This window comes from Rattus norvegicus, chromosome 11 (genome assembly GCF_036323735.1).
Source record: "Rattus norvegicus strain BN/NHsdMcwi chromosome 11, GRCr8, whole genome shotgun sequence".
In the NCBI taxonomy this organism is placed as follows: domain Eukaryota; kingdom Metazoa; phylum Chordata; class Mammalia; order Rodentia; family Muridae; genus Rattus; species Rattus norvegicus.
This window is the reverse complement of record NC_086029.1, coordinates 15969435-15992146: the sequence shown is the minus strand read 5'-3', so window position 1 is coordinate 15992146 and position 22712 is coordinate 15969435. Positions and strand designations below refer to the sequence as shown.

The window sequence follows — 22712 nt, the reverse complement described above, 5'->3', positions numbered from 1 at the left end:
GATCACCAAACTAATACTTTTGAGTAGAATTATATTCTAACAAATGAATCTGTAAAGTAAATCATCTTTATTTAATTTGTCTTATTTATTCTGCTGCTACTAGAAATTGAACCTGAAGCTTTTTACATCCTGGTTTTCTACCACTGAGCTATGTATATGTACTCTAGCAAAAAATAGTCTTTAGATGTGGTGAATTATCTATCAGTAGCTTCATAGAGCATAGATAATGTTCAAGATGGCATGGTACGTGAGGGTGCAGAGGCATGTATTCCAGCTCCCATATTGGAAAAGTGTAGACTTAGCCACACTGAGAGCTCTTAAAAGTCCAGCATGGAAGTAACAATCTAAGGAGCAATGAGTTGAGTGAGGAACTTATTTTATTAAGCATCCAAAAATACTGAGGCTTAAATTGTTTACAGATTCCAAATGACTCTTACCTTTCTAGAATCTACTTTTAAGTCATTTTGCTGTTTTTTAAAAAATGTAACTTTAGATTTTTCTTACAAAATTATTTGTTAGAAAAGTTCAAAATGATGACTGACTCCTTTTCTATATGTGAGTATGAGTGTTTGGATTCTGTGTGTGTGTGTGTGTGTGTGTGTGTGTGTGTGTGTGTGTGTGTGTGTGTGTGCGTGCGCGCGTGTGTGTGTGTGTGTGTGTGTGTGTGTGTGTGTGTGTGTGTGTGTGTTGGGAAGTTGTGTATAAGTGGAGGCCAGAAGAGGAAGTCATATCCATCTCGATCTTTCACCTTTATTCCCTTAAAACAGGGCCTCTCACTGAGTCTGAAATTCAGGTAATGGCCAATAAGCCCTAAGAAGCATAATTCCCTGTTTCCTCTCATAATATAGTACATAAATATTCATATTATGCCAATGTAGTTTAAGGAACACTTATGGACATCATGTTTAGTGCTGTAAATGCAATGGTAATAATAATATGCATATCCATTTCTAGTTTTGTTTGGTTATTTTAATTTTCATACTTTTGATGTTTAAACCAAGGTTCATATAGACTGAAAATTTGTTAACAAATATTGGTAATGGTTTGTCAGCTAAAAGTATTCATTTAGTGTATTTCTTTTTTATATTTTCAAAGATGGTTGATTTTATTTTCAGATTTATACTGTGAGATAAGCAATATAGGACACTTTTCCTTACCTCTCATGCAGGTGCATTTGTGTAGAATTAATGTTTTTGTATGTCTTTTAAGTTTTATCTGCATTTTAAATTTAAGTTGGCAACATTTTTACAGTAATGTGCTTCTTAACTCTCCTCTTAGGTAGTTGAAGATTATGCTGGGCGTTGGCAGGTCCCGTTGCCACAGCTTCAGGTTCTTCAGACTGCACTGTGCTGTTTCACGTCAGCCAGCACATCGTTCCCAGATGAGTGTGAGCACGTGCAGTATGTTTTGAGTAGTCTGGCTGTGTGAGTACTCTTTATTTCTTATCAATACATTGTTTGCTTTGACATACTGACTTTGGGTGTTTGTTCTGAGGAAGAAGTCTTTCCTAATGTTGACCTTCAAAAAGAAACTGCCATTTCTTTCATTTTTTTATGAAATAAACTGCCAGTTATTTCATTTTTATGCTCATCATTTAGGAACAATTTTACTTTATTGAACAATTTTACTTTTCAATAGATTTGTGGTACACACATTCTTCTGTTTACTACATTGTATTTTATTTCTCCAAGTGGTCTTGGCAAATTTGAATGATAAGTCTCAGAATATGGTAATTGATACCATGATAATTGGCAGAGAGGGCCTTAAAGCCTTTCAGAAGGAGGTTAAGAAACTCCCAGCTTAAAAAAATATGCTTGTAGATAACATTGAATGAAAATTATAAACTGGGTGTTTTTATTTTTCTTTCTTGCCCCCCTAGGAGCCCACTGAAATAATAGTGAAAGGCTAAAAGAAATAAAGAGAAAATAGGTAAGGATCAACAGTGATAAAAAGACAGCCACAATTTTCTGAACTTTAGAAAGGCTATAGAATGCAGGAGCAAGTTCAAACCCATCTATTGTTTTTATGTTTTACACTCTTGGCACAACACTGGGTTATGAAATTATCCACTGCCAAATTAAAAAGAAGTACCAGGATAAATCTTTAAGGTTAAGTGTGTGAAATTCTTACTGATTTAGGTATGCACATACTTATTTGTAAAGTGAGTTTTAAAAACAGACTAGTGATTAAACCAGGTAGAAGGAGGCCTGTGTTCCTTGCCTGCCCACAAGTAGGCATGGAATGTGAATCTGCAAGGTGTGAACTCTCCATAGGAGCTGACCTCATTTGGGAGGCTATGGATGAAAGAGTTACTTGTAGATTTGTTTTTGTTTGTTGGTTTTGGTTTTTGGTTTTTGTTTTTTTTGTTTGTTTTTTTGTTTTTGTTTTTGCTTAAGGGTCATGGTTTCCTTCTTCTAAAGAAATTAAATGATGTTGGTGCAGGGACCTTTGAATCCTTTCATTAAAAGATTGCTCCTGGAATAGCTAGCTGTTGACTTAATTACTCTTAAAGTTTCACAAATCAAGAAACCCATGTTCATAGGGTTCTCAGTTTTCTGTGTGTGGTCTTATTTGTAAAGTACTAAAAGTTATTAAGGAGTCATCAGACATTTCAAAATTGCCTTCAATGTGAAAAAATATAATGGAAGAAAACAGAAAATAAAAAGTTAGGGAAGAGTGGTGTTAATGTGAGAAACTGAAACATTAAAACCTAAAATTACATTTTCAAGAGAGAGTTGAGAAAACAGTGTAACATTAAAACCACATTATGGTGTGTTAAAGGAAGTAATAAGATACCAAAGGTAAGGTTGAGATTGAGAAGTATAGTTAAGGGACTAAAGAGATGGCTCAGTGGTTAAGAGCACTGGCTGTTCTTCCGGAGGACCCTGGTTCAATTCCCAGCATCCACATGGCGGCTCCCAACTGTCTGTAATTCTAATTCTAGGGGATCTGACACTCTCATACCAATGCAGATAAAAAATAAAATCAGTAAAAATTTTAAATGTATTGTTAAAGCTAGATGTTGTAAAGAAATTAAATAGGAAGGAGAGCAGAACAAAACAAACTTGAGTGCCTATACAACTGTTGTTGGTGGTATATGCGTGTAATCCTATTACTTAGTGGCCTGACACACAAGAATCATAAATTTGAAGCCATCTTGGGCCACATAGCCAGAACCTCTCCTGAAGAAAATAAAAGGTAGACATACATGTAACATATAGACTGAGAGGTTGTTCTTATGTATTTAAGAACATATACTATTATACATATATATACATGCACATATGTGTATGTAACAGTAATGAAAAAAAGAGGCCATGATCTAGAATAAGTAAGGAAAGGTATGTGGGAGTGAAGTCATAACTCCAAAATATAAAAAAGTATCAAAAGAAATGCAGAGAAAAAATAATATTGTGTTCTTTAAAAGTTGGTTAAAGATGCTCAAAGGTGGGAGAAAGAAATGTAAGATACCATTGTTTTTAAAGGTAAAAACTGCATATGTAGCCCTTGTTGGGCACCAATAGAAGGAGAAACCCTTGGACCTGCCAACTTTGGAATCCCAGTATAGGGGAATGTCGGAGGGTGGGAAGGGGGTGGTGGATGAGGAGGGGAACACACTTATAGAAGAAGGGGAAAGGGATGGGATAGGGGCTTTGTGTCCAGGAAACCAGGAAGGGAATAACATTTGAAATGTAAATAAAAAAAATCCAATAAAAGAAAAAGAAAGGCTTTTTGCTTTTATAAAGAAAATATTTGATTTTTAAAAAATATTTTGTGATGCTTAATGGAATGAAAACTAAATTTTGACTCTGCTTGTAACTACAAAAATTCTTACCCAAACTAGATAAGCAAAAAAGAGAGAAAAGTCTTTGTGTATGTATGGATGTGAATTTATTAGGTAGATCAACCATAAGAAAGCAGAACTGGTTGCAGGATCTTCTGAATAAAATTTTTCTTTTCTAGCCTTAATCTTTTGCTTTAATTCTTCTACATCCTCTAACAATACTAGATTAAACACAGCTCATTAACTTTTTTTTTTCCTTTTTTTCTTTATTAACTTGAGTATTTCTTATTTACATTTCGAATGTTATTCCCTTTCCCAGTTTCCGGGCCAACATCCCCCTAACCCCTCCGTCTCCCTTCTATATGGGTGTTCCCCTCCCCATCCTCCCCCCATTACCGCCCTCCCCCCAACAATCACGTTCACTGGAGGTTCAGTCTTAGCAGGACCAAGGCTTCCCCTTCCACTGGTGCTCTTACTAGGCTATTTATTGCTACCTATGAGGTTAGAGTCCAGGGTCAGTCTATGTATAGTCTTTGGGTAGTGGCTTAGTCCCTGGAAGCTCTGATTGGTTGGCATTGTTGTTTATATGGGGTCTCGAGCACCTTCAAGCTCTTCCAGTCCTTTCTCTGATTCCTTCAACGGGGGTCCTGTTCTCAGTTCAGTAGTTACAGCTCATTAACTTAACCAGCTCCCCTCCTCACCTAAAAAAATGTGTTTGGAAGATCTCAAGCCCAGTTTGGGTATGTGTTCCCTACTTGAGTTAATCACTGTGGTGAGGAAAAGGTGATAAAACTTTTGGCTTATTCAAGTACTAGTGCCATGTCACCTCATTGAACATAGAAATGCTTAAGAGATAAGCACTCCATTCAAGAATGTGTCAGGTAGTTTCAAATGAGTCTGGCTAGGTACGAAAAAATTGATGCCCACATCAGTCAATATTTTCATATTTTGAAGATGCCCACAATAAATAAATGTAAAAAATATTTTTATATTTTGAAGACTTCCAAAACATTTTCTCTTGTTGTAAAAATATAAAAAATAAAAAAAAGTATTGTTGTCTTTTACCCCGCTAGGTCCGGCACCGCGGTGCCCCAAGATATCTACTAGATATCTTGGCAGAAACAAATCCCAAATCCTCTGTGGCCCAGTGTCTCCTGTCGTTGCACACTTTCCTACACTCCAATCCTCACATAAAAGAACACACAACACAATAATATTTGACCCAACTGATAATATATAATTACCCACTTAAACATACAAAGCCCGGTACCATCCATCCCTTAGGAACATTAATAACAACCTGTAAATACACAGCACAGACTCTTAACATCACCTGCCATGGATTCTCTCTCCCCTCTATCTCTTCTCTTCTCTTCCAGTCACCTCCTCTTCCTTCAAACTTCTCTCCCGTCCATCCTTCCTTCTCCTCCAATGACAGGCCTCCTTCTATCCTGTACCTGCCCCTCACCTGTACTTTACAAATTCAATGGGGAGAAGGTTCTGGTGAAGTTACCTGATTCCTGAGTACTTGACTAGGCAGCTGTCCTTGGGGCAGTGGAATTAGCATCAAACTTCTGGGCAAACAATTTTCAGTATTCTTTACTGATAGTTGAAGAAAATAAAAGTTTTAAATAACAAATTATTTTTAACTTTTTTGCAAAGTGCTATTATCTTCCTCCCACTTCTTTCTGTAGCATCATTATAGTGTTGCAATATAAAAAGTTTTAAGGGGCTGGGGATTTAGCTCAGTGGTAGAGCGCTTACCTAGGAAGCACAAGGCCCTGGGTTCGGTCCCCAGCTTCAAAAAAAAAGTTTTAAAAGCTTTGGAAGCACTGCATCATCAGCACCATCCATTATAATTAATTAATAAGTTAATTAATTAATTAATTTTGAGACAGAGGCTTTCTATGTAGTCCTGGCTGTTCTGGAACTCACTATGTAGACTAGGTTGGCCTTGAATCCTGCCCCTGTCTCCCAAGTTGTGGGATTTTATTTTTGAGATTGTAATATAGTTACATCACTTCCCCCCTTCCCTTTCCATCCTCCAAAGCCTCCCAATATGCCCCTTCTTGATCTTAAAATTCATTGCCTCTTTTTTCATTAATTACTGTTATAGATGTGACTTAGGGTTTCAATTGCTGTGAAAGGACAATATGACCAAGGTAACTCTTGTGAAGGGAAACATTTTATTGGAGCTGGCTTACAGTTTCAGAGGTTCAGTCCATTATCACCAATCATGGTGGGAAGCATGGCAGCGTGCAGGCAGACATGATACTGGAAGAACTAAGAGTCCTACATCTTGATCTGAAGGCAGTCAGAAGATAACTGTTTTGTTTGCTCTCAAAGTCTACCTACACAGTGACACACTTTCTCCAACAAGGTCACACCTAAGGTAGCACTTGCCATGGGCCTAGAATATTGAAGTCAACAAAATATATATATGTCTATGTATTACTAAATATATCTGTAGAAGGTTACTTTTGAGTATGATTTCAGGGATGACCATTTAGTATTGGATAACCAATTGGTGTACTCTAACCTGGTTAAGACTATTTCCTTCCCATTCTCAGCATTTCTTAGTTGCCTGAAGTTGTTTGTGCTGAAGCCTTGTGATCTTTCTTCTGTCCCCTTAGGCATGTCTATTCTTTTCCTTGTGCAGGTCATGTTTAGGTAGTCATGTTGGTGAGAACTTATGGGTCTGACATTTTTAGGAGACTGATTCTTTTTTTTTCCCTCCATCTTTATTAACTTGAGTATTTCTTATTTGCATTACAATTGTTATTCCCTTTCCGGGTTTCCAGGCCAACATCCCCCAACCCCTCCCCCTCCCCTTCTCTATGGGTGTTCCCCTCCCCATCCTCCCCCCATTACCGCCCTCACCCCAACAATCACATTCACTGGGGGTTCAGTCTTTGCAGGACCCAGGGCTTCCCCTTCCACTGGTGTCCTTACTAGGCTATTCATTGCTACCTATGAGGTTGGAGCCCAGGGTCAGTCCATGTATAGTAGGAGACTGATTCTTACAGCAAACTCTGATCCTCTTGCTGCTACAATTATTTCAGCCCCTCTTTTTCAATGTTCCTGAGCCTTATATGTGGAAGTATATTTAAATATATCCATTGGGAATGGCTTCTACAATTTTGCTTTTTGATTATTTGTAATGTTTTAGGAATTTCTGCTGCAAAGAGAAGTTTCCTTGAAGTAAGCACTACACTTATATGTGTAGAAAGACAAATATTTAAAAAGTAATTAGGAATTAATTCTGGTTTAGTACAGTGGTGGTTGTAGGTTCTCCTTCAAGGTTCATGACTTCATTAACTTGTGTGTTCAGTCCCAAGCGTGGTTTCCTTTTGTTTAGTTGTTCCTAAGTCCATTTAGAGAGTTATTAGTTACCACCAGGATACATGTGCTGCTGCTGCCCTCTTATGATTATCGTACCATGCTAATCATTGATGCTGTTCATAGGCATCATAGCTGGGTTAGGGCTGTTGATTGCTTTCCTCCTTTGAAAGCTTGCATGCTTCTGGTATTATGAAAGCTAGTGCTCAGGGAAGAAACCCTCAAATCAGTTTAAGCTCAAGGTTCTTGTCTCAAAAGTCTTGCAGAGTTTAGAGATACTAAACCACTAGCTATACATGTATGTAATTGCAATATTGAGATTCTTGTAGTATATAATGAGAGGGCATAGCAAAGTCTTTACCTAGTCTGGATGTTAGGGGAAAACTTGTAGTTGAGTTAACATTTTCTGACTTCTGAAAGAACGCTAGGAATAACTAGATGAAGTAATAGAAGAACCTTCTATAGCCACATAAAGGTACCTAGACAGGAAGTCAGAATATTTACAGATTTCATTATATTTAGTTTCTGTTTGAAGACTTTTTCATATTTTATATCATGTATATGTAGCTTTTATTCAGCTGAAAAAGCATACAAACATATGAGCTTTGTTTGAGATTCTTTTTTATATGAATCTAATTTTATGTATATATGTATATATAAATATGTAAGCTGCTAGGTTCTCTGGTAGTAATTTGTATATATCCCCATTTATAAAATTCTGAACTTCCTATACCATCTCTAGGCTGGGCAATTGAATTATGGCTTTTAAAGTGATTTTTACAGAAAATGAAAATGAATTCTGTTTTTATTTACCTGAATATTTTTCAAATGTTTTAGAAATGTAGAGTGATGTAAAAAAAAAAAAATTCGGGTTGGGGATTTAGCTCAGTGGTAGAGCGCTTGCCTAGGAAGCGCAAGGCCCTGGGTTCGGTCCCCAGCTCCGGAAAAAAAAAAAATTTAAATCAGCAACCACAATATATCTCTGGCTTTCCCTAGGTTTACCTTCTTTGTAAGCTGTATTTTTTTTCTTTTTCTTTCTCTTTTTTTATTGGATATTTTATTTAAATTTCGAATGTTGGGTTGAAAATTTAGCTCAGTGGTAGAGTGCTTGCCTAGCAAGCGCAAGGCCCTGGGTTCGATCCCCAGCTCCAAAAAGAAAAAAAGAAAAAAAAAGTCTTCAGTTGAAAATTCCTCATTAAATTTCAAATGTTATCCTCTTTCCTATCCTATCCCTCCCTCCCCCTGCTTCTATGAGGGTGGTCTTCCACCCACCCACCCACTCCCATCTCTCTGCCCTGGCTTTCCCCTAAACTGGGGTGTCAGGCCTTCACAAGACCAAGGGCCTCTCTTCCAACTGATGGACAATGGCATCCTCTGCTACATATGCAGCTGGAACCATGGGTCCCCCATGTGTACTCTTTGGTTGGTGGTTTAGTCCCTGGGAGCTTTGGGAGGTCTGGTTGGTCGATATTGTTATTCTTCCTATAGGTTGAAAAAAATTATATGTACATATATATAGTGTATATATACAATATATGTGTATATATATATGTGTATATATTAAAGCATACCTCATATTCATTCTTGGTAGATAAGGAACTGAGGATTGAGAAGCTTGGAGACTTGCAAATTTCAGGTAGCTAGTAATGACCAGTTTTTTCCTTTTCTATTGTAAATTGATTTAACACTAATCCCTTCCTTCCCTTCCTCCCTCTCTTTTTTTTTTCTTTCTAATTGAAAATATAGTCTTCTATTCTACAATACTTCCCAACCAATATCCCTTCCCACTACACTTTTCCTCAGTCTCAGATCCTCCCCTCCCCCGCCCCATTTCCTCTTCAGAAAATAGGTCTGTTATAGTCTACAGCCAAACAAGACAAAACAAAATACAACAAGATAAGGTGAAAGCTCTCATTATTTAGGATAAAAAAGCAACCCAATGAGAGGGAAAGAGTCGGAGATATATCTGCTCCACTGTAAGGAGTCCCATAAAACCACCAAGCTAGCGGCCATAACATATACTCAAAGGACCTGTCGCAGACCCATGAGGCTGGTGCTTGCCATTTCAGTCTCTGTGAGTCCATGTGAGTCTTACTCAGTTGATTTGGTGGGCCATGTTCTGGCATCTCACATCACTTCTAACTCCTACAGCTTTTCCTCCTCTTTGTGATTCCCATTCTCCAAGAGGAGGGACCAAGTGGAGAAATTCAATTTAGTCTGTCTGTCTGTCTGTCTGTCTGTCTGTCTGTCTCTCTCTCTCTCTCTCTCTGGATAATGTCTGGCTGAGGGTCTCTGCATTTGCTCCTATCTGCTGCTGGAGGAAGCTTCCCTGATGACACCTGAATGAGGAACCAATCTATGCATATAGCAGTGATTCCTAACTTTAATAGGTAAAACACAATGGCTGCTCATGAAACTGAGAACAGAGAGAGAAAAATGTAGATATTACTTCTTTCCCACCTTTCTCTTACAAAACGGAAAAAATGTTCATGAATTTTAGCATATTTTAGCATCAGGTCCTCAATGATTAGAAGAGTGAACTGGTTAAACATAGCATTCATATATGCAATGGCAAAAAATAAAAACAATTCAGAACAGCTTGACATTTGGAGGCTATACCACAGGTTTATTAGTAGATTGCCAAACATTTTTAATTATCTTACTTTACTATATTTCAAACTTGATTTCTACTGTATATTTGTAATGTTTTGTATATGCTTGGCCCAGGGAGTGGCACTATTAGGAGATGTGGTCTTATTGAAATTGGCGTGTCACTGTGGGTAAAGGTCTTAAACCCTTAAGACTAACTTCCTGGAAGTCAATCTTCCACTAGCAGCCTTCAGATGAAGATGTAGAACTCTGCCTACACCATGCCTGCCTAGATTTTGCCTACCTTGATGATAATGTACTGAACGAACCTCTGAACCTGTAAGCCAGTCCCAATTAAATGGTGATCTTTATAAGACTTTCCTTGAAAGTGGGAAAGAGCCTCAAATATATGGGAACTGGGGAAAATTTCCTGGACAGAACACCAATGGCTTATGCTCTAAGATCAAGAATCGACAAATGGGACCTCATAAAACTGCAGAGCTTCTCTAAGGCAAAGGACACTGTCATTAGGACAAAACGGCAACCAGCAGATTGGAAAAAGATCTTTACCAATCCTACATTTGATAGAGGGATAATGTAATATATACAAAGAATTCAAAAAGTTAGACTCCAGAGAGCCAAATAACCCTATTAAAAAATGGGGTACAGAACTTAACAAAGAATTCTCAGCTGAGAAATATCAAATGACTGAGAAACACCTAAAGAAAAGGTCAACATTCGTAGTCATCAGGGAAATGCAAATCAAAACAACTCTGAGATTCGACCTCACACCAGTCAGAATGGCTGAGATCAAAAACTCAGGTGACAACAGATAATGGTGAGGATGTGGAGAAAGACAAATACTCCTCCATTGTTGGTGGGATTGCAAGCTGGTACAACCACTCTGGAAATCAGTCTGGCGGTTCCTCAGAAAATTGGACATTGCAGTACCTGAGGACCCAGCTATACCTCTCCTGGGTATATACCCAAAAGGTGCTCCAACATAGAACAAGGACACATGCTCTACTATGTTCATAGCAACCTTATTTATAATAGCCAGAAGCTGGAAAAAACCCAGATGTCCCTCAACAGAAGAATGGATACAGAAAATGTACATTTACACAATGGAGTGCTACTCAGCTATTAAAAACAACAACTTAATAAAATTCATAGGCAAATGGATGGAACTAGAAAATGTCATCCTGGTTGAGGTAACCCAGTTACAAAAAACACACATGGTATGCATTCACTGCTCCAATTACCCAAGATAAAATCCATAGACCACAGGAAGCTCAAGAAGAAGGACGACCAAAGTATGGATGCTTCAGTCTTTCTTAAAAGGGGGAACAAAAATATTCATCGGAGGAGATAGGGAGACAAAGTTTGGGGCAGAGGCTGAAGGAATGGCCATTCAGAGCCTGCCCTATCTAGAGATCCACCCCCATATATACACAGCCACCAAACCTAGACAATATTGATAAAGCCAAGAAGTGCATACTGGCAAGAGCCTGATATAGCTGTCTCCTGAGAGTCTCAGCCAGAGCATGAGAAATAAAGAGGGGAATGCTAGCAGTAAACCTTTGAACTGAGAATGGGGTCCCTATTGGATGAGTTAGAGAAAGGACTGAAGGAGCTGAAGTGGCTTGCAACCCCATAAGAACAACAATATCAACCAACTGGAGCTCCAGGGGACTAAACTACTATGCAAAGACTATACATGGACAGACCCATGGCTCCAGCTGCATATGTTGCAGAGAATGACCTTGTTGGGCACCAAAGGGAGGAGAAGCCCTTGGTCCTGCCAAGGCTGGACACCCCCCCTCACCCCCATGGAGGGCAATGTCAGGGTGGGGAGGAAGGAAGGGGGGATGATTGGGGAGGGGGAACACCCTTATAGAAGAAAGGAGATGGGGATGGGATAGGGGGCTTATGGATGGGAAACCAGGAAAGGGAATAACATTTGAAATGTAAATAAAAATTATCCAATAAAAAAAATGAAAGAAAGCAGGATCAGGCAAAATTTTATTTTATTTGATACACTTATAACCCACAGTAATGTAGATAAAGTATAAACCAATTTGGAAATAAACATCTATATTTGATTGTTAAATTTGTATTGGTAGATGCAGAAAGTGGTAAGTAATGAAATATCCTGTTCCTGTCTACTGATTGATAGTCATGAGAGAAAAACAAAACTCACACTCAGCTTAACTTAATTTTTAAAAATAATTCTTATTAATTTGAAGATTTTTTTAATTGGTTTTTTTTTTAACATTTCAGATATTATCCTCATTTCTCATTTACCCTCTGCTAACGCCCTATCCCATCCCCTGCTTCTGAGGGTGCTCTCCTACCCACCTACCCTCTCCTGCCTCCCCGCCCTAGCATTCTCTTATGCCAGGGCATCAAGATTTCATACAATGTATTGTGATCATGTTCATCCCCACATTTCTCCTTTTTCCTTTCACATCCATCCCCACCCACCTACCTTAGCTTAAATTGTAACTGGTTTAAGTCAAGTGCTCCACAATAAAGGTGCAGTGCAAGAAAAGACAAGAATGTTTCCAGGGATATGGTACTGCAGCCTGTACTGTGTCAGAACTTTTACAAATTTACACACATCTTTAAAGTGTGATTTTTTTTTTAATCAAGAATCAAAATAATCAGTCAAATTAGGTACCGATCTATAAGGATTTTAGTGGGAAATATGGACTGCAGATTTTAGCACATAAATGGGCAATTTAAACATACAAATATAAATGCTAGAAACTAAAAAACCACAATATTATTCAGGATGCCTAGTGATTTTGATGGATAAAGAAAACGGGGTTAGGAATGAGTTTAAGCAAAGCCCGTGGTTGGCCTTGAACAAAAATTGAATGAATCTTGAATGCTGATTAGTGGAAATTATCCAATTTAGAAGACAAGGGAGAATAAAGAGCTTTAGGAGCTATCGGAAAATATAAAACTATACATTATATATCTATTAAAATCAGAGAACAGTGGTTCACAAGTTTCCTAATGCTGTAACCCTTTAATACAGTTTCTCATGTTATACTTCAGACCATAAAATTATTTCATTGCTATTTTATAATTATAATTTTGCTACTGCGATCGATTGTAATGTAAATATTTGATATGCAGACTATCTTACATGTGGTAATCAATAGGTTGAGAACCACTGTCCTAGAAGGAATATCAAAAATAAACCAGAAGCAATTCTGACAAAATTCTGACCACAAATTTTCTAAAAGTAAGAAGAAAAATTAATGCACAGATTCAGAACTCAGTGCAAGTCTTATTTCTCGTGTACACATGCAGACAGTTAGTGCCTCAATAGCCTGATACTCAAACTAAAAACCAGAGAAGAGTTATTACTTCAAAACTAAAGATGCCAAACATAAAACACAAACACATATTGTAAGTAAAACTATGTAAAACAGAACACAATGAAATGACATCTTAAAACAATGAAAGAAAAAGAAATCTCTCAACTGAAATGTATTTTTAAGTTGGAAGAGAAATAATAGTCTTCAGCCAAAACTGAGAGTTAGGACATTCCTTACTGTCCTGAACTAGGAGAAGCAGGAAGAGAGGAAGAATGTTAAAACCTCTTCAAGGAGCACCAAAATGAGCAAGCATTGGATATGGTATTAATATTTATACTGTTTTTGAAGTCCACATGCATTTTTAAATATAATTTTGAGCTGTAAAGATATTTCTATAGCTAGATTATATGGATTCTTTTTCATATATTAGCACTGATTAATTTTTCTGTATCTGGGTTTTAGTTTGAATGTTATCCACATTTGGAAGGTAGAGTAAATCATGTGTTGTTTTTTTGTTTGTTTTAAAGCATTCTGCTGTAGAGTGATTTGATATGCTGCTACCTAACACTTTGCTAATGAGTTGAGATGCTCTTAATATTTAACTGCTACTGCTTTTTATTTAAGAACTCTTTATTTTACCTTTGGCTTCATTAATCTATTTTATAATTCTTATGCTAATGTGATATTGATTTAATTACAGAGTCATTATAGAATATAAAAGTAGCTAGTCCTTTACTATTATTTTTTGTTTTATAGGTTCCTTTCCGTTTTTATTTCCCCCATTTCTGTCCCCTCACCATCTTTTCCCTCTTCCCTTCTCTTCTCTGCTCCCCTTTCTTTTCCCATGCCCTCTCCTCCCTTCCTGGCTGAGCTAGGTTTTCTTTTGCTGTCGTGAAACACCATGACTGAAGAGCGAGTTGGGGAGGAAAGTACACTTCTTGGTTGCTGTTCATCACCAAAGGATGTCAGGACAGGAGCCTAGAGCAGGAGCTGATGTAGAGGGCATGGAAAGGTGCTGCCTACTGGCCTGCTCCCCATGGCTTGCTCAGCCTGCTTTCTTAATAGACCCAGCCCAGGTTGGAACCACTACAAGGCTGGGACCTTCTCCACAAATTACTAATTGAGAAAATGCTCTACAACTGGATCTTATGGAATCTTTTTTTTTCTTTCAAATGAGGTTCTCTTCTTTCAGATAACTCTAGTTTGTGTGTCAAGTTGACATGACTGACTAGGACACCTCCTATTCTTTCTCCCCTTCTTCCCCTCTCTTCCCCTCCTCTCCCTTCTCTTTTTCTTTCCTGAGACAGGCTCTCACTATGTATCTTTGGTTGGCCTGGAACTCACTATGTAGACCAGGTTGCCTTGGAACTCAGAGGAGATCCATCTACCTATTCCTCTGGAATGCTGTGATTAATAAAAGGTGTGTGCCACCATGCCCAACTTCATAGTCTTATTTCTTCTGTTTCTTTTTCTTGTTTTTAATCAATCGTTAATGTATGTAAGTACACACAAGGCCCTAACTATTGTCAAGGCTCTGAAGGCTCTCTACAAAAGAAAAGATTAATGATAAGTAAAGATTCTTTTGTTTGTTTGTTTGTTTTTAGGAAGGAAGCTTTCTCAATAACACAGAAGTACTAAGTGGAACAGGAATAGTGATATAGAAGCTGAAGTTACGCAGAAGATCTAGCTAAGAAAATTTATGAAAGTGGTAGTTAGACAGCGTTCTTTACCTGTAAAGGAATACTTGAAAATGACCAACTTAAAAAGAGGTGTAGGCGGGTTGGGGATTTGGCTCAGTGGAAGAGCGCTTGCCTAGTAAGCGCAAGGCCCTGGGTTCGGTCCCCAGCTCTGAAAAAAAGGAAAAAAAAAAGTGTAGGCTTATTTGCTTGTGGAGTATGCGTGTGTGTGTGTGTGTGTGTGTGTGTGTGTGTGTGTGTGTGTGTGCACACCCTTGGGTGTGGTGTGTAGGGCAGTATTTTTTAGACAGAGTCTCTCACTGAACCCAGACCTTGGTGTTTTCCTAGATTGGCTAGCCAGTGAGTTCTGGGGGTATATGTCATCGCTTTGGCGTATATATGAATGCTGAGGTTCATAACTCAGGTTCTCATACTTGTAAAGGTTACACTTTATTCAAGGAACCATCTTTTCAGCCACCAAGGGTAGGTTTATTTTAGTTCACAGTTTTGGAGATTCAGTCTGTGGTTATTCCTATTGGGCATTTAGAAACACTGTACATCATGGCAGAAAAGTTCACAAATGAGAAAGCTCATGGCAGCAAGGAAACAGAAGACAGAAAAGTACTAGAAACTCTTGGTCTCTTTCAAGGTACACAAACAATGACATAAGAACTATGTCAGGGGCTAGAGAGATGGCTTAGAAGTTAAAGAGTACTATCTGCTCTTCCCGAAGCCCTGTGTTCAATTCCCAGCAACCACATGGCTCACAACCACCTAAAATGAGATCTGGTGCCCTTCTGGCCTGCAAGCATACATGCAAACAGAATGCTGTACACAAAATAAATTAATTAATTAATTAATTAATTTAAAGACCTTGTTTAGGACCCTAACACCAATAACATAAGCAGGTGACCAAACTTTTATCTATGGCCATTGGAAGACATCAAACATGTAGCCATGCTGTTCAGTTTAATAGATAAGCTAAACAGATTTTCAGTGTAGATGAACAGCTGTGTATTAGAAAATAAAGCTGGATAGCTTCTGAAACTGTATGTTGTGTGACCATACATGGTTGGTAATTGAATGGAAAAGTTGTGAAAAAGTGGCAAACATAAAGGTTTGTACACATGAAATGTCAGGATCTTAATTCACACTCAAGTATGTGATGAATTTAAGATATTTCTGGTACTGTTCACCCATACTGCATCACACAACTTCAGCCTTGGTACCTTGACTACCTGTCAGGGTACACTGTACATTGGTACTACACGCAGTACCAATAAATCCTTTCTTAAACATCTTGGTTCAGATTCAAAGATATTTCTTATAATTTGAAATGTTTTTACTGTACATAGTCACCTAATTCTGGAAAGGAAAGACTTTTAATATTGTCCTACCAGTCCTCTGTGCAAGTACCAAATTAGTATATATTAGTACATATCTTTATATGTTGTGTTAGAATGCTTGATAGTAAAAGTTTCTGTTTGAGAGCTCACTTGAGTCTTAAAAGAAATGATAAATGGGCTTGGGATTAGGTAAGGATTGTCAGCAATTTGTAAAAAAGGCCCCAAATTACTTCCGACATTTTATACTATGTATTTATATGAAGGAACATTCTCGACATTGTTGATCATAAAAACAAATATCAATCAACTCTGAAAAAAGAACATATTCTATGTTATGCATCATATAAATTCAAACAATATATGAATGTCTGTGTAACAATAAAAGAATATATTTGGAAATTTATTTTCATCTTTAGTCAATGGTAAAATTAAATGTATAATGAAGAATTAAAGTAAATTTCCTTATAATTATTATCAGTAAGTGATTATACCTATTGTACATACCTATATATCCAGAAGCGTGTAAAAATTTTTCAAGTGAAAAGGTACAACAAGAAAAGAAAAACAGTTTAAAGAAAGTCCTGTTGTAACTCTCAGATAGCCAAGGAAGATTGTACCAGTCCAGACTGACTCTTACTAGTAGAACCTTGTGGACATACCATTTCTGAAAAGTCTAGGGTCTTTAAGAATTCTACCAAATAACTATCAAGCTTTACTAGTAGAGCAATGCCTGGATGATGGAACATCTGTTTGCAACAAGGTTTGTTGGGTCCAGACTTGAGACCCACTGCTTAAAGAGAAAGATTCCTTTTAAAGTATACTGCTTGCTATTAATGGACCTGTTCATTCAAGAGCTCTGATGGTTTTACAGTGAGATTAATGTCATTTTCATGCATATACACCTATTTTGCAATAAGCAGTGACTTAAAATTTCACATCTTATTATTTGACAATTTTATTTTATAAGGTGATCCTTATCTTATAGGTAGTGGTCCCCTGATGGACCCAGGAAAATTATATTATGATAGCAGTGAAAAAACACTTGTAGTGCATAGGAAGATTCTATAAAGAAGAATATTTATGGGAATTTAAAGTAGATTCTAACCTGCATAACTTTGAAAGTTTCAAGACTTTAGTAGAGGAATTAACTGAAGATGTATTAGAAAGATATAATTACACACAGAGCCTGGAGATACAAATGAATTGCTATAGCCAATTTTAAAATAGGAAGAGTTGCATCTTATGAATAAGTATAATGCTTTTTAGATGACCCTGAGTAGGTACCTATCATGTCTGCTTAGGAAATTGACAGGTAGATTTCTTGAATCCAAAAGTTGAGGCCAGCCTCAGGGAAGCATAGGGGAATTGAGCCCCTAATGAAAAAAGGAAAAGTGGTTTTTTGAGATAATTCTTCTCTTGGAGAAGATCCTATTAAATATTGCTATGTAGTCATCAAAAGACTACATTGTCTAAACCCAGTTGACAAAGAGGTTTGAAAGTTTCATTCCAACTTTTACTAATACCACAGATATTTCTACTCTCTGATGCTAGAGATTGAACCTATGGTGTTAGTTGTGCTAGGCAAGAACTCTAGCACACAGCTGCATCCTGAGTTCATTTCAGTTTTATAAAAGTTCTGCTTCACATTGTAGCATGTGATGTTGTCTGAATCATATTCCAAAGAAGTTTCTGAAAAGGAGAATCCAAATGATGTGGCAACTTCAATGTTGTCTTTTTCTTTTTCATTATTATAATATAGTCATTGTACAAAATAATGGGTTTTTACTATGAGATTTTTGTACACAGATTTGATAAACCGTGATCATATTCACCCCACTGATCTACTCACTGTTCACCCTCCTTTCTGCCACTAGTCCCCTTTTCTTTTTCCAGCTCATCTTTGACTTCTGGGCCTTTTCTGTTTTATACTAAAGAGAGATAGTTGCCTTTATTAGAATCTGATCTCCCTAGGTAATCTACCAAAATATAAATAATGTATGTGGGTGAGTACACAGAGTTTTCCCTTGATGTATGACATGTACATTCTAGGATTTCCAGTAGGTGTTTAAAACCCCAGATAGTAAGGAGCTCCATATATAGTTTTCCTCTACATATTAGCATATAGTGCCAAGCTTGATCGGACATATTTTTAATCTCTCGTTGTCTATTTTGCATCATTACTTTTTGTGCTTTGTAAATTGTTTTTGTATTTTCAGACAGTATTTCATGAATTCCAGGCTGGCTGAAAACTTGGCATGTGACTGACAGTGATATTGAACTTCTGGTCTTTTTTTCACTTGCCAAGTTCTGGAATTAAAGACATGTACCAATACGCCTCTTTCTGTGCTGTGCTAGAGATTGGACTCAGAGCTTTGTGTATGACAACTGAGCTAAATCCTTAGCCCTTTAATAAGTTTTTAAAAGTCAAGTATTTATAAGTAAAATATTTGATACTAGAGAGATGTTAAAACTTGGTAGCATTTTAAAATAGAACAAAGCCACAGAGCAATGAAAATTATAACTTTTTTCTTTTCAGGAGTTTCTTTGAGTTGCTCCTGTTCTTTGGAAGAGATGAGTTTTATGAAGAACCCTTAAAGGATATTCTTGGCTCATTTCAGGTAAAATAGTTCACTATTTTATATTTTATACACACACAAATCAGTTTGATTCTCTAAAAATAGTTTATCATATTAAGTTTTTGCTTAAAAGTTGTTATACTCACTACAGTGACAGTCTTAAAGATTCCCTTATATTTGCAGGCGAAGAAAAGTCATGAAATCAATTTTAACTGAATTCCCACGCAGCTTCTATCTTAAATTCTAATGTGGCTAAAGAACCTAAGCATGTATGGGAACATAGTGACTTTTCCCATGTCTACAGCTCCCCTGGTAAAGAAGCAGCCTTGTTGATACTAAAAACAAGCTACTTGCCCTGTGTTTCTTTTCCTTGACTATCTGCTGATTTTCCCACCTCACGGAACCTCGGCAGGTTGTTGTTCTTGTTGAGAAACAAATCTAGACAAGAATGCCAAAGAAGTGAGATGGCTCAGTTGGTAAAATACCTGCCCTCAAAAGTATCAGCATTGAGTTTGGCAACCAAAACCCATAAAACACATAAGGGACTGGATAGATGACTTAGTGGGTAAAGGTGCTTGCTGCCAAACTGATGACTTGTTCAATCCCTGGTTCCCATATTGTGGAGGAGAAAACCAACTCCCAAGAAATTATTTCGTGAATGCCACATGTGGCGAGACATGCAGGTGTTCACATACGTACACAAAATAAATTATTGGAGAAAAAAAATCCAGATATAGATTTATACTTCTGTAATTGTCATGCTGAAGAGGTGGTGATGGGCAGATGCTAGTGGCTCATTGGCTGTCCAGTCTAGCTGAGTTGAAAGCTTGTGGTTCAGTTAAAAGACTGTATCAAAAATAAGGTAGATAGCAATTAAGGAAGATACACACGATCAACCTTTGGCTTCCACACTCATGGACACACTTTCTTGTGCACTTTTACACACTTGCATATGTGTATATATACATACAGTGCACAAATTGACACACATACATACACACACACACACACACACATATTCCACTAAACTGGGGCATCTAGCCTTGACAGGACCAAGTACCTCTCCTCCCACTGATGCCCGACAATGCTATCCTCTGCTACATATGTGTGGCTGGAGCACTGGGTCTATCCCTGTGTACTCTTGGGATGGTGCTTTAGTCCCTGGGAGCTCTGGGGGTGGAGGGAGTCTGGTTGGGTGATATTATTGTTCTTTCTATGGGGTTGCAAACACCTTCAGCTCCTTCAGTCCTTTCTGTAACTCTTCCATTGGGGACCCTGGTCTCAATTCAATGGTTAGCTGCCAGCATCTACCTTTATATTTGTCAAGCTCTGACAGAGCCTCTCAGGAGACATCCATATCAGTCTCTTGTCAGAATGCACTTCTTGGCATTTGCCATATGGTCTGAGTTTGGTGTTTGTATATGGGATGGATCCCCAAGTAGGGCAGTCTCTGGATGGTCTTTCATTCAGTCTTTGCTCCATACTTTGTCTCCATATTTCCTGCTGTGAGTCTTTTGTTTCATCTTCTAAAAAGGTCTGAAAGTCCATACTTTGGTCTTTTTTCTTCTTGAACTTTATGTGGTCTGTGAATTATATCTTGAGTATTCTAAAATGTTGGGCTAATATCCACTTATCAGTGAGTAATACCATGTGTGTTCTTTTGTGATTGGGTTACCTCACTCTGAATGGATTTTCTAGTTCCATCCAATTACCTATGCATTCCATGAAGTCATTTTTTATAATAGTTGAGTAGTACTTCATTGTGTAGATGTACCACATTTTCTGTATCCATTCCTCTGTTGAAGGGCACCTGGGTTCTTTCCATCTTCTGGCTATTGCAAATAAAGTTGCTATGAACATAGTGGAGCATGTATCCTTCTTCTATGTTGGAGCATCTTTTGGGTATATACCCAGGAGTGGTATAGCAGGGTCCTGAGGTAGTACTATGCCCATTTATCTGAGGAACCTTCAAAGTGACTTCCAGATTGGTTGTACTAGCTTGCAATCTCACCAACAATGGAAGAGTATTTGTCTTTCTCCACATCCTGACCAGCATCTGCTGTCCCTGAGTTTTTGATTTTAGCCATTCTGACTGGTGTGAGGTGGAATCTCAGAGTTGTTTTGATTTGCATTTCCCTGATGACTAAAGATGTTGAACTTTTATTTAGGTACTTCTCAGCCATTATATATTCCTCAATCAAGAATTCTCTATTTAGCTCTGAAATCTATTTTTAAAAGGGTTATTTGATTCTCTGGAGTCTAACTTTTTGAGTTCAATATATATATATATATATATATATTCCCCAGTGCCTAAGTGTTAGAGGGTCTTCCCCACTTTCTCTTCTATTAGTTTCCCTGTATCTGGTTTTATGTGGAGACCCAAGATCCATTTGGACTTGATCTTTGTACAAGGAGATAAGAGTGGATTGATTTGCATTCTTCTACATGCTGACCTCCAGTTGAACCAGCACCATTTGTTGAAAACCCTCTTTTTTCCACTGGGTGGATCCTTTGTCAAAGATCAAGTGACCATAGGGTGTAGGTTCAATTCTGGGTCTTCAATTCTATTGCATTAATCTACCTGCCTGTCTCTGTACCAATACCACTAAGGTTTTATCACCACTGCTCTGTAATACTGCTTAAGGTCTGGGATGGTGATTCGCCCAGAAGTTCTTTTATTGTTGAGGATAGTTTTCACTTTCCTGGGTTTTTTTGTTATTCCAAATGAATTTACAAATTGCTTTTTCTAACTACAAGAAAAACTGATTTGCAATTTAATGGGGATTGCATTGAATCTGTAGATTGCTTTTAGAAAAATGGCCATTTTTGCTATATTAATCCTGCCACTCCATGAGCCTGGGAAGTCTTTCCATCTTATGAGATCTGTTTCAATTTCTTTCTTCAGAGATTTGAATTTCTTGTCATAAAAATTTTTCATTTGCTTAGTTAGAGTCACACTGAGGTATTTTATGTTATTTGTGACTATTGCGAAGAATGTCATTTCTCTAATTTCTTTCTTACCCTGTTTATCCTTTGAGTATAGGAAGGCTCCTGATTTGTTTGAGTTAATTTTATATCCTCCCACTTTTCTGAAGTTGTTTATCAGATTTAGTAGTTCTGTGGTGGAAATTTTGGGGTCACTGAATTATACTATCATATCTTTAGCAAATAGTGCTATTTTGACTTCTTCCTTTCCTTTTGTATTCCTTTTTGACCTCCTTTTGTTGACTGACTGCTCTGGGTAGGACCTTGAGTACTATATGAAATAAGTAGGGAGAGAGTGGGCAGCCTTGCCTAGTCCCTGATTTTAGTGGGATTGCATCAAGTTTCTCTCGATTTAGTTTGATGTAGGCTACTAGTTTGCTGTATATTGCTTTTACTATGTTTAGGTAGTACTATGTTTATATTCCTGATATTTCCAGGATTTTTCTCATGAAGGGGTACTAAATTTTGTCAAATGCTTTCTCCGCATCTAATGAGATGATCATGTGGTTTTTATCTTTGAGTTTGTTTATATAGTGGATTACATTGATGGATTTCCTTATATTGAAACATCCCTGAATCCCTGGGATGAAGCCTACTTGATCATGATGGATAACCTTTTGATGTGTTCTTGGATTCAATTGGTGAGATTTTTTTTTTAGTATTTTTTTACTCTTTTTTTAAATTTTTTTATTCCATCTTTATTACCTTAAGTATTTCTTATTTACATTTCGATTGTTAATCCCCTTCCCGATTTCCGGGCCAACTACCCCCCTCCCCCTCTCCTTCTATAAGGGCTTCCCCTCCCCATCCTGCCCCCATTACTATCCTCCCCCCAACAATCACATTCACTGGGGCTTCAGTCTTGGCAGGACCAAGGGCTTCCCCTTCCACTGGTACTCTTACTAGGCTATTCATTGCTACCTATGAGGTTGGAGCCCAGGGTCAGTCCATGTATAGTCTTTGGGTAGTGGCTTAGTACCTGGAAGCTCTGGTTGGTTGGCATTGTTGTTCATATGGGGTCTCGAGCCCCTTCAAGGTCTTGCAGTTCTTTCTCTGATTCCTTCAACGGGGGTCCTGTTCTCAGTTCA

At 37.7% G+C, this 22712-nt stretch overlaps 1 protein-coding gene across 2 annotated transcripts in view; it reads left to right on the top strand.

Annotated features, from left to right (window-relative positions):
- Zfp654 (zinc finger protein 654) overlaps positions 1-22712 on the top strand; it is a 64533-nt gene that overhangs the window by 19811 nt on the left and 22010 nt on the right. Inside the window, exons 1-3 of one of the 2 annotated variants that reach the window (XM_063270836.1) lie at positions 1314-1424; positions 1880-1929; positions 18600-18681. Coding sequence is in view for 1 of the 2 variants with exons in the window: in XM_237855.11 (XP_237855.6) it covers positions 1279-1424; positions 18600-18681 (228 nt within the window). In the remaining variant the exon portion in view is untranslated. Of the gene's footprint in view, positions 1-1278; positions 1425-1879; positions 1930-18599; positions 18682-22712 lie in introns of those variants that run through there. The other variant, XM_237855.11, reaches the window with a different exon arrangement.